We start from the raw sequence: 15,733 nt of genomic DNA, 5'->3' as shown, positions 1-15,733 counted from the left end.
GAAGTTAGAAACTAGATATAATTAAAGCAAGTTTTGCCAAGAGCCAGCGAAGATGCATCTTCAGTGACCCCAACACAATGCAGAAAGCATTGTAAGAGAACCTGAATTTGTAGAGGAAAGAACAAAGAAAGCTTCTGATACTAATTAGATAAATTCCTAAAAAGGGAATTTCTCCATAAACAGTAATCCAGATTTACAGACTCTAAAGAGAAAAGGAGTAACTCACAAAGCGGGAGGAGTTGTCATTTTTCACTGTCTTTGCATTCCCGAAGGATTCCAGAATGGGATTTGCCTGAAGAAGCTGACGCTCCAGCTCCCCCTAAAAACCACACAAACAGAAGAATAAACAGACATAAGCACAGTGCACAGGCCATTAAGGGTTCCTATATTCTGCTTCTTCCTGACAGTCGTTTTACCCAGGTTGCGGCAGTGATATCACCTTCAGAAGGGGGTTATCTTTTTTCCCCTCACTTCTAAATCTGCTGATAGTCTCCTCCATCCAGTGAAGAACGTGTTTTGGGTTTTTTTTGGTTTTGTTTTGTTGTTGTTTTTTTTTTTTTTAAAAACACACATACACACAAACAGAGCAGTGATTGAATAGCACTTAATGGATGTTGAAAATCATTGAACATGGAAAAGAAAATTCACATTTAGGGCTAATGAAATTAGACACAGACTTAGAGTGCTTAAGAGGAAAAGCTAACGTAACTGTTTTAAGATTTTAGTGTATGGTTATTCTTAAACTTCCTGTTTAGTGATCTGACAATATAGCTACTTTGGAATACCTATTTTCAAACTTACTTTCAAATCAGTGAAATACTTACTGTCAGTCAGCCAGATGTTCCTATCATTGCAACATCTCTGACCTGAATGCACCTGAGGAGCATGCCAGAACGGCATAATGGGAACTGAGCAACACCAAATACAAAGATCATTTTCAAATTGCTCAATTCAGCCAACATTGCTCAGTCTGTTTAATGCATTTTTTTTAAACGTTTCTTTAAGTTCAAGCCAATGGATGTAGAAATCAAAGTACTTATCTTAAGGAAATTGCACAACAGCTTTTACAATTGCTGTCCATGAGGAGGTCTGGTAACAAAAAAAGTCTGTGCTGCTTCCATGAGCCCAGGAGGCATGTATGTACATAGGAAAATACTATATTGTCTTCCTGCTCTGAAGGATGGTTTTAAAAAAAAAAAAAAAAAGTGAAGCTGTCTGGAATGTAGTCTCAAAAACTGACGTTTGTGTTCATAAACCTGCTTTTTCCAATTATTTATAGCATAGATGAATAAAGGCCCCAGACTGAGCATCAAAGAATGGGAAACGTAAGTCTCTTAAGGCTTCCATGTGAGGTCAATTCTTACACAGAAATTTTTAAAATTCACTAGTTAACACCTAAAAGAGGCTTTTATTTGTATATTGAAATATATTTCAAGTCCTCCTAGAAACTAATGGCTGCTCTTTCTTTAATATGACCTCAAGTTATCTGCCCAAAACTTGTCTGCTTCCAAATATATTCTCTTCGGGACTACATATTCTCTGAATTCTGAAGTAACTAAAGAAGAAATAAATGTGTGAGTCAGCCCCGAGCACACTACTCAGGCCACAGTGCCTATGCACTATATGTTAGGTCTGCCAACATTACAGTTCTCAAGAGCACTTTTAAATTGACGAAAAAAATCCACAACTGGATAAAAACTAGATCCCTGTTATAACCACTATATGCACGTCTGCGATTTATATTGTAAAAGTTTCCTATGTAAACGTATCAGATAGTGGGAAAGCATTTGCTCACACCATTCCTCCCGTTCCCCTCTCTCAACCATGCTGTCAGCTCCTGCTAAGACACCAAGCATAAAAATGAGAAGCTTGCTTACCATGCTGTACACAGCTTGAAATAAACCACATTACGTATCTTAAACGCAGCAAGCATGTCACAGCTTACATTTCAAATTCTAGCTATTCTGGAAAAGAAAGCACACTGACTTCAAAATTTGACTCCTCCACAGAACATCGCTGTGCCACTTGAAAGCATCTCACTGCAGGCACGCTTCGTCCATGCTTTAAAGTGCTTCCGTGTACCACAAGCTTAATTTGGTTTTGTGCAGAGGAACTTCCGCAATGCATTGTAAAATAATTTTACTCAAATTCTCCAACTGAACGCAAAAAGTTTAGTAGCTCATTTTTACGATCATCTCTGAGGATTTGAAGAAAACATTCAGTTGGGTCCTCAGACGTGGGTGAAAATCGTGAGAACAGAGCAATCACAGCCTGGCCAGCCTCTGTGGTTTGCACTCGCAAGTAGACCTGTCGTAGCCATCACTAAGAAACAGCAAGCCTCTCACACTATGTTAAACGGCTTCTGATTTAGTAGTTTTCATTTTTAGATGGACTGCTTTATAGCCAAAAACCAATTCTCCTTTTTAGAAGTGTTCAGTGTTTTGGAAAGAGTATAAATTTGGCCTATAGGCATATCTCCTGCATAGGCATCTAAACAGAACTTGGAAAAAGCAGTATCACGGTATTGTGGAAAAAGTGAAGTCATGCAATATTTCATGCAGGGCAACGTTAAGATAAGGACAAGTTATTGTCTCAGTTTCAGAAAAAACAGCATCCCAGTGATTCAGTTCGTTGTGAAGCCTGGGTGAGGCAGGGAAAACTACGTGCTACTCACATACAACAGGGATCCACTCTGTAGTTCAAAATGACATTGAAACAGAAATGTTAATGATTATGGTTTATGCAATATCAACACTTCTGGATTAGCATGTTCCAGTGATACATTTAAAATGTTTGCCAACAAACGGTTTATTTCAACCCTGACATGCTAACTAAGCAAAAGGAGGGTTAAACTAAATACTGCTCTGTCTATTTTTGGAACAGAGAAATATTTTAGTAAAAACCCTTAGAATTGACTGAGGTTTGCAAGGAGGGAGGATTAGGTTAAATACTAAGAATGTCTGTAACTTCTGAAAATGAGACTATGGGCTCAGACACATGATTGGGTTACAGAGGTTTAACAAGTTACCACACACTAGCAAAGGCATCACAGCTGTCCATGTGATTTCTTTTTGCTTCCAATATACCAGACCTAACTTGAAGTTTCTTTTTTATTATTTTCCTTTCCAGTACAGTTTAAGTTGCACTACAGTCAGCTTTCAGAAAAATGTAGGGGGAAGAATACAATCAGCTAAACTAACTCGTGGTAGCTTCTTCAGTTACCAAGCCTTGATTACACCATACAGAGCTGTTGCAAAGCTGCTTCTTTATTTAAAAGCTCATGCCCATGTCAAAAAGGTATCACTTACCATCTCAGGTTAGAAAATGAAGCATTTATCTTGCACAACATGTGGCAGCAATTGTTTATCTCTTTCCACAGTCTTACCCTCAACTTCCAACTAACCCTCCTCTTTATGCATCTTCACAAGTACACTCCATAGCGCTGGGAGTACTGCAATTCCTACTGTCGTACAAGAAGGTGGTCTAGTACTGACTACTGCTGCCCACGGGAAGAGAGGGATTAGGGGAGCAGGAAACAGGCAGAGTTATTTGCATGGTGGCTCCAGCCAACCTGAGGAATAAGAGCAGCTGAAGCTCAAACATTAATTCAGGCAGCAACACTGAACAGATACCATGTCGCTCACACCACTTATCCTAGAAAATCAGGGGAAACACTTGATTTTGTAAGACGATTGGTTATGCCAAGCCTTTTACGCTTGAGATCAGTGTCTTTATCAAGTTATCTGAGAAGCTATAAAAATATTCAGACAAAACAGTATGTTAATCAAAAGAATTTTGTAGCTTCCATTAATCTATCTCTTATTTAGTACTTTGTTTAATACTAAAAAAAAGTTTTCTGCACTCTCTCAGCAGCACATTAACCAACTATACACACAGCATATCGGAGGAGGTCAGCTAGAGAGAGGGTGAACCTTTTGCTTCAGGACAGAGTAACACCACTTTAAAGTGGTGAGAAGTGCTTTGCAATGCTGAGTAACTTGTAAGCTGTTCACTAGTCCACTCTCACAAAGCCAGTTAAAGATTTACAAAAGTTAACTATTAGCTGTATGCCTCTACAAGATTTCCCACATGTTATAAATACAAATTGACAGAAAATAGAATATATATCAGTTTGCCTACATAACTTTAAAAGCATAAAGAAAAACACTTGCCTGATGTTTCACGGGTTTAGGTGATTCGGGCTGTTCATTGCAAACAAACAAATGCATATGTTAGCAAGCAAGCATTCCAGCTGCAAGTTACATCCCAAATTATTAATGTCAGTAGGTTTAGTTTAACTGTATACTCACTTCATAGAAACTGTTTAAATTAATCTTAGAAGGGAAGTTATTTGTTTGTCATTCCATGTGCAAAATACTAAAACCTGTGTTTATGCAAAGGATTAATTCCAAATAAAACACAAGATGACAGATGGACCTTGAGCAGCAAGGAAAAAGGGCAATAATTTAATTAGTTGTGCACTGCTTTCCACAGTTTTGCCAAACAACAAAAAATAAACCCACACACCAAGTAACTTTCTCTACAGCCACAGTCACTGCAAGGTGGTTTTGTATGGATAAGATGATCATTATTCTTCAAAAATCAAAAAGGTTATGAAAGAACCAAGAAGAAAGCAATACTTAAGGAGTCTAGAGTTTTGTTTCTGCACTGTACTTCAAGTATTTAAGAAATGCAAACCTGCAATCGAGACAAAAGCTTTGTTTCTTTCTTTCAAGAATGACCGTCCACATGAGAAGCAGCAAAACCTTAAGAAACTAAAAGACCTTCAAATTTTGCCAGGAAGAAGGGTAAACAGAACATGAATGTAATAAAGTAAAATAAAAACCCCCTCTAAATTCAAATTTGCACCATTTCTGCAGAAATTTTCGATTTCATTATTATTTCCTTGGCTCAATCTGCAAGTTTAATAATCTTGAGCTTCACATTAGAGAGCTTAGGGGGAAAATATTGTGGTGAAACACACACACCAGGCAATTTTCATAGCAAGCCAGATGCACGCTTCCTCCATTTATGTCTATTATTCTAAACAACAAGCACTGTTTTAGTGCAGAATAACAGATTTTGACAGAGGTCTGTAAAGCAGCTGGCAAAGGTTTGGCTTATTCAGCTAAGTGATGTGAATTTTGCAAAGGTGCATCATACCTCCTTGGAAAACAACTCAGGCATCTAAAAAAAGGTTAGATGTTTCAGTATGAAGCTACCACTTCTTCTGTAATCACTGGAGAAGGATAGGTACACCTAGGAACCTAGGAGGCATTCCGTTTGCTTATCTTCAGACAAGATGAACTGCTTTCTCGGGGTGTCCATTTCTGTCCTCACTAGAAACAGAACTGAGCGTAATCAGACACATATTTAACTCCTCTGTGTTTAAATTAGGCAGTTAAAGCTCATCTGGGAAATCCTCACTAAGGGGAGCTTCAGTCTGAGCAAGCCTACCCAAGATCTTGTACTTCAAAACCAATTCTGTTTCTCTTGAAATTAATAAAACAAATTAAGCAATTTAGCATTCCAGCTACAAAGGCAAATGCAGTCACTGAAAGCAATCATTAACCTGAAAGTACTAGTAACTAGCTTAAAAAGGCACCACCATGAAAACTGGATTTTAGTGAAAATAAAGGGAGTTTGGGATGGGAAGGCTTTGGGGAGAGGGGAAATGAATAAAAGACTAATTCTGTTCATCTGAACCAGAAGTCATAGTACCAGGATGACTGGAAGTGGAAACAGTAGTGGTGGATGGATGCAGTTATTTATAGAACTTAACTGCTTCACATACTACCATGATTGAAAACACCTGCTGATTTCATGTATTTGAATCATGAACAGGATCCAGGTATGTCCATAGTCTACAAGTACAGCTGAGAGTATCCCCCAACCTCATGCAGCCTTAGAACATGCAAGTTTCATGGCAGTCCCTGGTCACTAAGTGACAACCAGGACTTTTCCTTCTTTTGGAAAGCCATGTATGCAATGTTTTTTAATTATTTCTATATTTTGCACTGACTTCCCTCCCCATCCAAACCCACAAAGTTTGTAAACTAAAGCAGAACCCGAGAGTCAGAATTAAGACTCACTACTTAACCATATTAAAGCAGCTCTAACACATGCATTAACAACACAATTTAATTTTTTCTCTTTCCCATCTCACTTAGTGCATATGGGAGTGATAAGCCACAAAGCTAAGCAGTTTAGAAGTCTCATTTTCCTCCCTACCCTCTTTGCTTAATCTGTCCAAAACCCTCTCTGGACACATCAGCCTCCTCCCCATGCTCATCAGTTACCTGTCCTTGTTCTCTTCCTATCCTTTTATTCTAAATATCGTTTTCTCCACACCTCCTGAGCCTACAGAAGAATAATTGAAAGCGAAGGTGAGTCTCCTATATGTGGCCTAGGAGCATGGGATAGCTGACCAGATACCAATGTGGGTCACCTTTGGTCTGAGATGCCCAAGCTAAAGCACAATGGTTGCCTTTATAAAGCTAGTGCATGCATGGCACAGTTAACAACTGAATAAACCACAATATGCTTGGTGCAGGCAAATTATTCAGATTTATTGGCAAAGATTTTAACACTACCAGCCCCCCCCAAAATTCTGTAGAGCTCAAATTTGTTGGTTGTTAAGCTAAAGCTTTCAGTTATTTACAACAAATATCTTCCATCTTCTCTCCCTTGCTACCCACTGACTAGGACTGTATGTGGCAGTTCTGACTCTCAACCAAGCACACTACAGACAAGGATTCAGGCTCACCTTCATCAGTCTTTAGATGAGCCTATGTTTATAGCTCATTGCCAAGTACTTCTCCTTCCCCTCTATTACTTGACTCTGGAAAGCCCAGTCTCTATTCCTAATTTAAGGGACTACACCTTAGTCTCACCTAGCTCTGCCAAGTCCCACAATTACTAAAGCTTCTCTTCTACACTTTTACCATCACCACCTACTCACACGTCCTAGCACAGTGCCCAAGACAATACCTTTAACATTCCTTGGGACGAAACAGGACATAAGACAGTGCGGCTACAGATTCAAACACTCAAAAATTAGGAAATGCTAGTATTAAGGTTGCTCAGCACTGTAATTCCACCCTCTGTGGTTACAATGTGTTATTGACTCCTTTTCCCACAGGACCCCTGTCTGAGGATAACATGCCAAGGGCTATGCAGGTCTCATCTGTAGGCGCACAGTCACTAGCTATTAGGAAAGAGGGCAGTTGGGAAAGAAAAGTCTCATGGACAAGCAGCTGAATGCCAAACGTGATGAGGATGCCCAAGGGATGGGTAGAGCTTCTACGTGATGCTCCTCGCATAAGCCGAGCATTTCACAATCAGTGCTGCTGGAAAATGTACTTGGTGAGCATCTGTGGCATGGCAGAACATCAGTGCTACTCTGGCCATGGCCTGAGGTGTCAAACTGGGGGCTACATTTGTTTGTAATACTCTTACAGCACTTTGTCGGGCAAAACAGACAAAGTTAACCCTAGACTTCAGTTGGGAAGTGTTGGGAAGATAATTATTCACTCATCAGCATACAAATTGCTTCATAAAAAAATCCATACAGCATTCAGAACAGTCTCAGTAATATGCATGTCACTGATAATTATTTGTAACAGGATGGATAAAAATAATTCTATGACTAGCAGTCTATTTAACAAGCCTATTTAGTATCTTCTCTGTGCACAGGATAATGCCACAGATGGGTACTATGGATCACCACCAGCCCTCTGCAGTTTTCTAAAGACTATGTAAACAGGAACAAGTTAGGCCTGCATATGTAAACCCAATTCTGACACTTCCTAACTTTTGAATATTAGGTGTGTAGGTTAGACAATCTTCGTTTGCAATATATAAATAAAAATGAATTGTTACAGAACAAGAGAGACTCATTCGTATTTTCAAAACTGTTTTGGTTACACAAACATTCTGCATTTTTCATAAACATATGCTTAATTCAGTGCTTACTATGGTACTGCATTGAATGAAGTGCACGATCAAAGTATCAAACTTCTATTCAGGACACGACCCTATTCTTTTTACTGTGCCTAAACTATGTTTTACAAAGAATAAAAACTTTTCCTGTCTTCATCATAGAATCATAGAATAGTTTGGGTTGGAAGTGACCATTAAAGCTCATCTAGTCCACCCCCCCTGCCGTAAGCAGGGACATCTTCAACCAGATCAGGTTGCTCAGAGCCCCATCCAACCTGACCTTGAATGTTCCCAGGGATGGGGCACCTACCACCTCTCACCATGATAGTCATCAATGGTTCATGAAGCAGCCGATTACAACAACCATCTTCAAAACTCTTTTGAGATGACCACCACCACCCCATTTGGTCACACTGGTAAGTAGAGAATTAAATTGCAGTTCAATCAGCGATTTAAATGGAATTAGCCAACACTGCATGAAAAAGGGCAACTCATTCTTCCCTTCACAGACATCTTCCACCCCAGCTTTCTCCTTTCTTTTCTGTGCCTTCACTGCACACCAGTCATGCAGCCACACAATAAACAATGGAGGAAACTCGTTTTGTTTAAGGCCAGATGGACTTTAAGAACAGTAGTCTGAGCCTGCATTAGTCTCCAAGCCCAGTGGGTGGCCACAGGAATTGTTACGATGACAAAGCTCAAAAAGGCGTAGTTCTTTTAGCAGAGGTACTGGCATAAAGTGCTTATGGAAGCACAGCATGAGAAAGGCCAAACAAACATGGAGTACTTTTTAAACAATCAAAAATAAGGCTTCAAGTGGTTAAGCACTGGAACAGGTTTGCAGAGAGGTTGCATAATCTCCATCCCTCAAGATTTTCAAAACGGAGCTTTACAAGGTCTTGGGCAATGTAATCTAACTTTGAAGGAAGGCACGTTTTGAAAGGAGGCTGGACAAGAGGCTTCCATAAGTCTTTCAACCTGAGGTATTCTAAGTTGTCAATAGTATATTTAGAAGTACTTGGTACAAACCCTGCACAATTCCTTTCTCTGCATAATTCCCTCCTCCCGCAAAAAGCTGTAGGCAATTTTACTCCTGTAGAAATTGGAAAAAAAAAAAGCTGGTTTTGTTCAAGGCTGCACAGTGGTAAACCCAAGAATATCGATAAATCAGAATCTACACAGAAAACCAAGTCTGATGGATGACATTCTAAACAGTGTTCCCCAGAGCCACGTATTCTCCAACATGACAATGCCATAAAGAATACACCTAATACTGCTGACACTCCAATCATAAGAAACTTCCTTCTAAGGCCTGTAACTGTGCAGCTGGACACAACCTGCAGCACACTCAAACTGCATGATAAATACTTAGACTAATTTTGATCTTTTCTGTGTGGTAAACCAGCAACAGTTTGAATAAGTATCAACACACAGGGTCACATTATTTGCTCTTGATTACAGCAAAGACCCAAGTTTCCCCATACACTTAACTAGATTTCTCCAAATCTACCTGCAGAGCAATCTTTCCTCCTCTCCCACTTCAAATCCTTGCCTTTCTTTTCTTCACAGATTGGTCAAAACTCATCTCCCGTTTTTCCAGGAGTTTGAGTCTTGACACATTCAAGAATGTCTTAACATTAAGTGCCATGCACTAGAAATTACAGAAATTGTTGCTGCTAAGTCAGATGATATAGTTTGAAAGCTTCCAACCACCAGACACCCCTGCGGTACTACTAGAGAAAAGCAGGCGTACGGCAGTATTGATTACAGCAAGCCACTTGCTTATAGCAAAGTTGAACTAACACTTCACTGCAAAGAAATCCAAGTGCTCATAGCAACAGATATTCAAATCCATTCATATTTTTTAAAGCAAAGAATTGCTAAAAAAAAAATCAGTCTGGCAGTAAATATGAGGAAAGTTCTACATAAATCAGAGTCAGTGACAAGTTACTGAAAAACTCAAGATTCTGATATAAAAGTGTATACTGTTTGTAATGTAATAAAATCTGAGCTTTTTATTAGCTGCTGACTTCTAGATATAGCAAGTCTACAGCAGTTTAAGCTTGATGATTTTTCCCATCTACAAGTTAATTTTTGAAAGAACAGAAAGCTTATTCACAAATATAGTACTGAAAACTGCAACTAGTGGGAACTAAATTCACTAAGAATTGCCCGAGTTAATTAGATTTTTTTTGAACACTAGGGTTTACTGCACCAGAAAGCTTTGATACTGTTTCTAGTTACAATGTTTGCATAAAGCCTGTAATTTCACAACAGAAGTTAAACAGCTAACATTAACTGGAAATTTTGATGTAACTGCTCATTTCAGCCACTACTAAAGACCAAATAATGGTTGAGACAAAATTATGTGGATTACGTTACAGCTTATCTTTAATAAAAAAGTTGTGGGTTTTTTTGATGCAAAGATGGTAGCTTTCAAAAAGAGTAATAAACAAATGAGAAAATACCCCAACTTACAGGAATATTATGGTCCTTTCTTCCTTTATGGGAGGAAGCAACATGAGCAAGGTATTGAATAACCTTCTTAGTGTTTTCAGTCTTCCCGGCACCAGATTCACCTCTGCAAAACATTTCAGACATTTTCCTCAAAATTAATTTTCAACAACTTATCAATTGTTTGTTTATAGCAACCTCATTTAATTCCATTTATGGCTTTGACTACACAACAGACCTTCATTAACCATCTAAAACCAAAAGCACTGGTGTTGCAGGGAACTACAAGGTATTTGTTTGAAATACTTTCTTCATCCTAAAGATTTCCTTAGCATTAAGATGTTGATACAAAGCGTAACATTAGTTTGATTAAAAGCTTTTGACTATATGCCTGAATTCCTTTGTTACCCTAAGTAACAGGAAACAGACTTGTCCTCTGCCTTGCTCACAAGGCCAGAGACAGAATTTTTCCAGAGTGCAGATACATTTTTTTTTTTTTTTTTAAATCATGATATATATACACACACACACACACACTTTTATATTTAGCATCATTTTAATATATTTTATATTGCAGGAGCTGGTTATGACAACTACCAAGCTGATGGAAACATTCAGTATCTTTAGAAGCCAGTTTCAAAGTACAGTAAAACACATTTTAAACAAACAGATTCTTTGCACTGCTCATCACAGACTCTTAGCTAGTTTAAAAATATATTTATGGCCACGGGGCTACATGAATTCATTAAGAAATTAATTTACTAGTGCGGAGTGATACAGTACGCAGATCAATAAAGATAAATATGAAATGTGCATTGGCAAAGTCAGAGGCAGATTTAAAGCAGAACATGTTTAGACAGAATTTATTGCAAGGTTTACATATGGGATATTCTAGGCAGGAAATGTGACCAAGTTCACATCACATCACAAATGATGTTACTACAGCTCTACACCTCTTCTTTTTTTTTTTTTTTTAAACCTAGGTCTGGTCTTCAGATAAATCCACATATCAAAGGGATTACCAGGTCTAGCTTAGCCATGATTTAATGGCAGCAAACTACTGGAGAAAGATCCCATTTCAAGTGAGTCAGTGACTGCCATTAGCAACTCTGAAGCGGTGTGAAGCTAAAAAGGATTGTATTATGGGGATTTGCATGGAAAGTTTTTTTTTGTGAAAGTACTTCTGTCATTCAACAGTTGTTCAGAAATTAAACTTTGGAAGCCAACTACTTTGTAAGAATGACAAGTACACATTTTGTGTGCTTGCATATTTCTCAGCTAAGATACTTATAATGGAAATGTTAATTTACCAGGGGGAAATTAAGCACATTCTTTTGCAGTCTTCATAAATACCTTCCTCCACCATGCTGCAGACCCCAGTTTTGTAGCTAGTCTGCATTTACTTAGGTATTTAGTACCTTCAGACCTGCACTTCTTGATGTGATAGGCAGCTTAGAAGCACCCCTATCCTCACATTACCCTTAACACCTGCAAAAATGAGACAATATAGCACTTTAAAATTTTAACTTTGCCTATACAGAAAGGATATTACCCCAGATTTTCAAAGAGAACGGACTCTAAAACAATCTCATTTCTTCTTACCTTCCAATCCTCTTAAATCATGGAAACCCCACAGGGCAACTGCACTAGCAGAGGTTACCTCTTGCTAAGAGATGGGAGTATGTGCATTTCTCCATCCATAAGCAAGAAGTAATGGGGACTGAAGAAGCTCACTCACAGCAGCTTAGCAGACTCATCACAGAAAAGTAGCCTACAAGAGCTACGTACAAGCTTCAGGTGAAACAGCTCATCTGTTTGACCTGAGAGAACTGTATCAGCCCCTAGGTTTTGCGGTAGAAAACTTTTAACTGAAAACACTGAACACAATGATTCTGCAGATAACCTGTGGGATATTTGTCACAGCCTCAGTTACCAAACTGTGGCCTGCAATACCAGAGAGTTAACCAATGCACCCAATTTTATTGATGGCATCTGCTTCTTGGAAGCAACTAGATCAACCTGTCTAAAACCATTTTTGTTCCGTTTTTCCTCACAACAAGACAAACATCATTGGAAAATAATACAGAATATGAAAGATTAGAAATCACTGTACTCAATTACTCAAAACTTTCCAGAGATAGAGAGAGTAGTTCCCTTGAAGCTTGTTGACTATGCTAGCTTTGCTCATTGCATGAAAAAACTTGGAAGGTATTACCTGACGAGCTGGTTACAAAAATACTCTGAGAATTAGCTAATGGATAACTGGGTTTCCTTTTGCCAAGATACCATCAATATGCAACACAGAAACTGGGTGTACTTTGGGACTGCTACAAGTGGAACAATACACGTTGACTCTTAATGAGAAATCCCATTTCTACCCGGCTCAGAGTCACCACATACAAGACAAATGCGAAGATTGATAAGCAGAAAAAAAAGACCTCAGATGCCAATTCTTGCTTCCCAAGTCTTTATTTCCAGCTTCCCTTTTACTGCAGTGTTTACATTAACATAATTCATGACTATAAGCAATAATAAAAGCAGTCTTGCCTGTTTCTAGATGTGTATTAAAATACGCTTAATGCTAAAACTATTCCAGCAGGTAAGAGAAGTAAGAAAAGTACAGAAAAATATATATTTACATTTTAAAACAATACAATTTGTTCTTATTGTCATCAGAGCTTGGGAACGCATTATAAACCATGCCTTTAAAACTAGGTAAATAATCTTTCCTGTCAAATTACAGAAATAAAGTTTATTAAATTTTAAAGGAGGAAAATCTACTCTGACACATCCAGTGAAGAGAAAATAGTACAATAAATATGGTCCAGATGTCGACTTTCTAAAAGGGCAGCACACAGTTTTAGAAAAGTGTACTAATGGACAAGCTTTTCTGGCGTAAAGCTTCATACAGCACAGGAAGGACAAAAGCTTGCAACACATTCCTTTTGCTAAAAAGCCTTTAAATCTAATAGTGGGGTTTTTTAGAGAAAGTCTTTATGCAAGTTCTCATTCAAAAGCAACACTAATGGATGTTATCATCCTAGTTCTCCTCTCCCTGGAGCTTACAAGTATGCCAAATATTTCCTGCAGGATACGGTGTTAGATAGCTCTGCTGCCATATACTATAAAAGAATTAGAAGATTTAGGATAAAGTCCTTTTCATTTATAGAAATAATGACATCTGCGTACTTTAGTTCTTTCCCAGGAGTGCAAACACACAGATTATAAAAATAAATTAAAATCTTCTATCTCTATCAACCCTCCCAAAAAAGGTAAACTTTTAGTAACACTATGTATAATATTTATGGAATGGAGATGGTATCATGAAGCTAAAGATTAACTTTTTCAAAACCTTGTTTTAATACAACTCAATTAATATGTTACCGTAAATTAAACAACTAAAACCCTTGGCTGAGATCCTAGCCTTACTTCAGTCAATGGCAACTTTGCTAATGACTTCAGTAGGGTCATAATTTCACCTCCTTTATTTCAGTCTCAATGCCACTACTAGTAGAAACAAAACCTTATGAGACTGAATTGAAATGCTTTATCAACTCAAGCCATAGGCTACGTCAAACAGTGCATCCAAGTAAGCAAACCATCTTTAGCAATAGCCTCAAGTTGGAGGTATAAGGTTATTCCATCAATTAACTGAAGGATCTCTCCCTTATAAACTATGTTACAGAGACAGGTCAAAGAAAATCTGACAGTCACTAGTAAATTTATGCAGTATCTAGAGTTAAAGCTCTTTTCCCTAAAGCAGCAAAGCTGCTGCTTTGAAGCAGCTTCAAGAACATTTAAAATAGGAAAAGCTTAGCTAGCATGAGCACTTTAAAGTTTTTACATGGTTTAAAATTCATTGCATGTAAAGCTATAGTGTCATTTTCAATAAAGGAAAGTACTCTTCAGGCAAATTTATCTCAGCTACAATTTGGTTAGCAAAAATTAGCGACTGACTTCTCAACCAGCTGCAATTTTTTTTCCCTGAGCAACTTGAGCCCAAACCTTGCACAGAAGAAGCATTTCCTCTGCTGAATAGGTTGCCATCTAGAAAACAGGCAAAACAGACATAGCGGGAGATGACTTGCAGGTCACAAAGCAAACAGGCAACAACCAGGAATGGAAGCCGATCTTCTGACTTCCAGGTGAGCAGCGTGCTCTTTCCATACACCCCACTTATAATTGCAGTTATCACTCTATGAACAGGCCAAACACCTGTGTGGAAAAGACCTATTCTAAGGGTAAACACTGTTCTAAAGGAAAATGGTAGTGAAACAGTTGCTTTTCTTATCATCAAGCAGGTTTGAAGCATCTACACATCTTCTTGTGATAGTTATAGCACTCAGTATGGCAGGACAAGGCAACATCACCTCTTCCTGAATTGGCAAATGAGTTTCTGGATTCTAGGGAAGTCAAATTAGTTTAAAAATTGCTTACTGAAGTTCCACTTCAAGGGACTGGCAAGGACTGGCACCCTTCTACCACCACCCAGCTAGCTATTAATTTCACTATCAGTTCAGGGCTACGCAGGACATACAAAGTGTAGTGTCATGAGTCACATAACACAAAAGGACACAAAAACAAAGTAAGTTTTGAAATTCAAAGACAGACTTTTCTTCATCTTGCTACCTGTGCACAAAGTCCCTACTGCAAACTAACAATATTTGTGAAGATAAGCATCTGGAATATATTAAGATGGTCAGATGCAGTTAGTGTCATCTATCCTATTACAGATCATCTCTGCGATTTGAATTACTGAAAAGCTAACCAAACAAGCCAGTATCTTCCATGCTAGGAGCCTGGATCACTCAAACCTTTCCTCTGCTCTAGGAGTTTCGGCCTATTTCTATCATCCCTGATCAGCAACAAGCCCTGGGATGAGAAGTTCATCTGGAAGCAGAAGGTTGTTCTGCAAAGAAGTGGCTTCACCACCTTGGCACCTGGGCAAGTTCTCCTCAGCGCTTGATTTCACAAGACACAGGAATTCCGACCTGCCGCTCACAAGTCCTGTGGCCAGCAATGCCTTGTTTCACACAAAGCAGACACTTACATAAGGCACCAAAACATGGAAGTATGCACTTAAATTTTTTGTAGGAGAAAGTAACTGTGTAAGTAAGAGCCCCAACAATAGTCTTTTGTCCTTCTCAGGACAAAACAGCAGTTGCAAAGAACAGAAGAGACACTTATTCTCAGACACAACTAAACAAACCTTCTGCCAGTTACAAGTTAACAGATATTTACAGTCAAGACCTGTAATTAAAAGGATGTCTTAATCACTTGGCTAATTTTCTGAAACGAAGAGGTATAACTGATAGTTTGGACTAGTGCAGAAGAGTCA

At 38.4% G+C, this 15,733-nt stretch overlaps 1 protein-coding gene across 1 annotated transcript in view; it reads right to left on the bottom strand.

Annotated features, from left to right (window-relative positions):
• Positions 1-226: 226 nt before the first annotated feature.
• LOC104076352 (myosin-10-like) overlaps positions 227-15,733 on the bottom strand; it is a gene marked incomplete at its 3' end in the record, with an annotated part of 58,222 nt that continues 42,715 nt past the window's right edge. The window contains exons 4-5 of the mRNA XM_009577183.1: positions 10,420-10,522; positions 227-319 (exon numbers count right to left, since the gene is read on the bottom strand). Coding sequence (XP_009575478.1) covers positions 227-319; positions 10,420-10,522 — 196 coding nt within the window. The remainder of the gene's footprint in view (positions 320-10,419; positions 10,523-15,733) is intronic.

The sequence above is a fragment of the Fulmarus glacialis genome, unplaced genomic scaffold (assembly GCF_000690835.1).
Source record: "Fulmarus glacialis isolate BGI_N327 unplaced genomic scaffold, ASM69083v1 scaffold34384, whole genome shotgun sequence".
NCBI lineage: Eukaryota > Metazoa > Chordata > Aves > Procellariiformes > Procellariidae > Fulmarus > Fulmarus glacialis.
The sequence above is the reverse complement of the archived record's forward strand: the minus strand, read 5'-3'. Positions and strand labels throughout refer to the sequence as shown.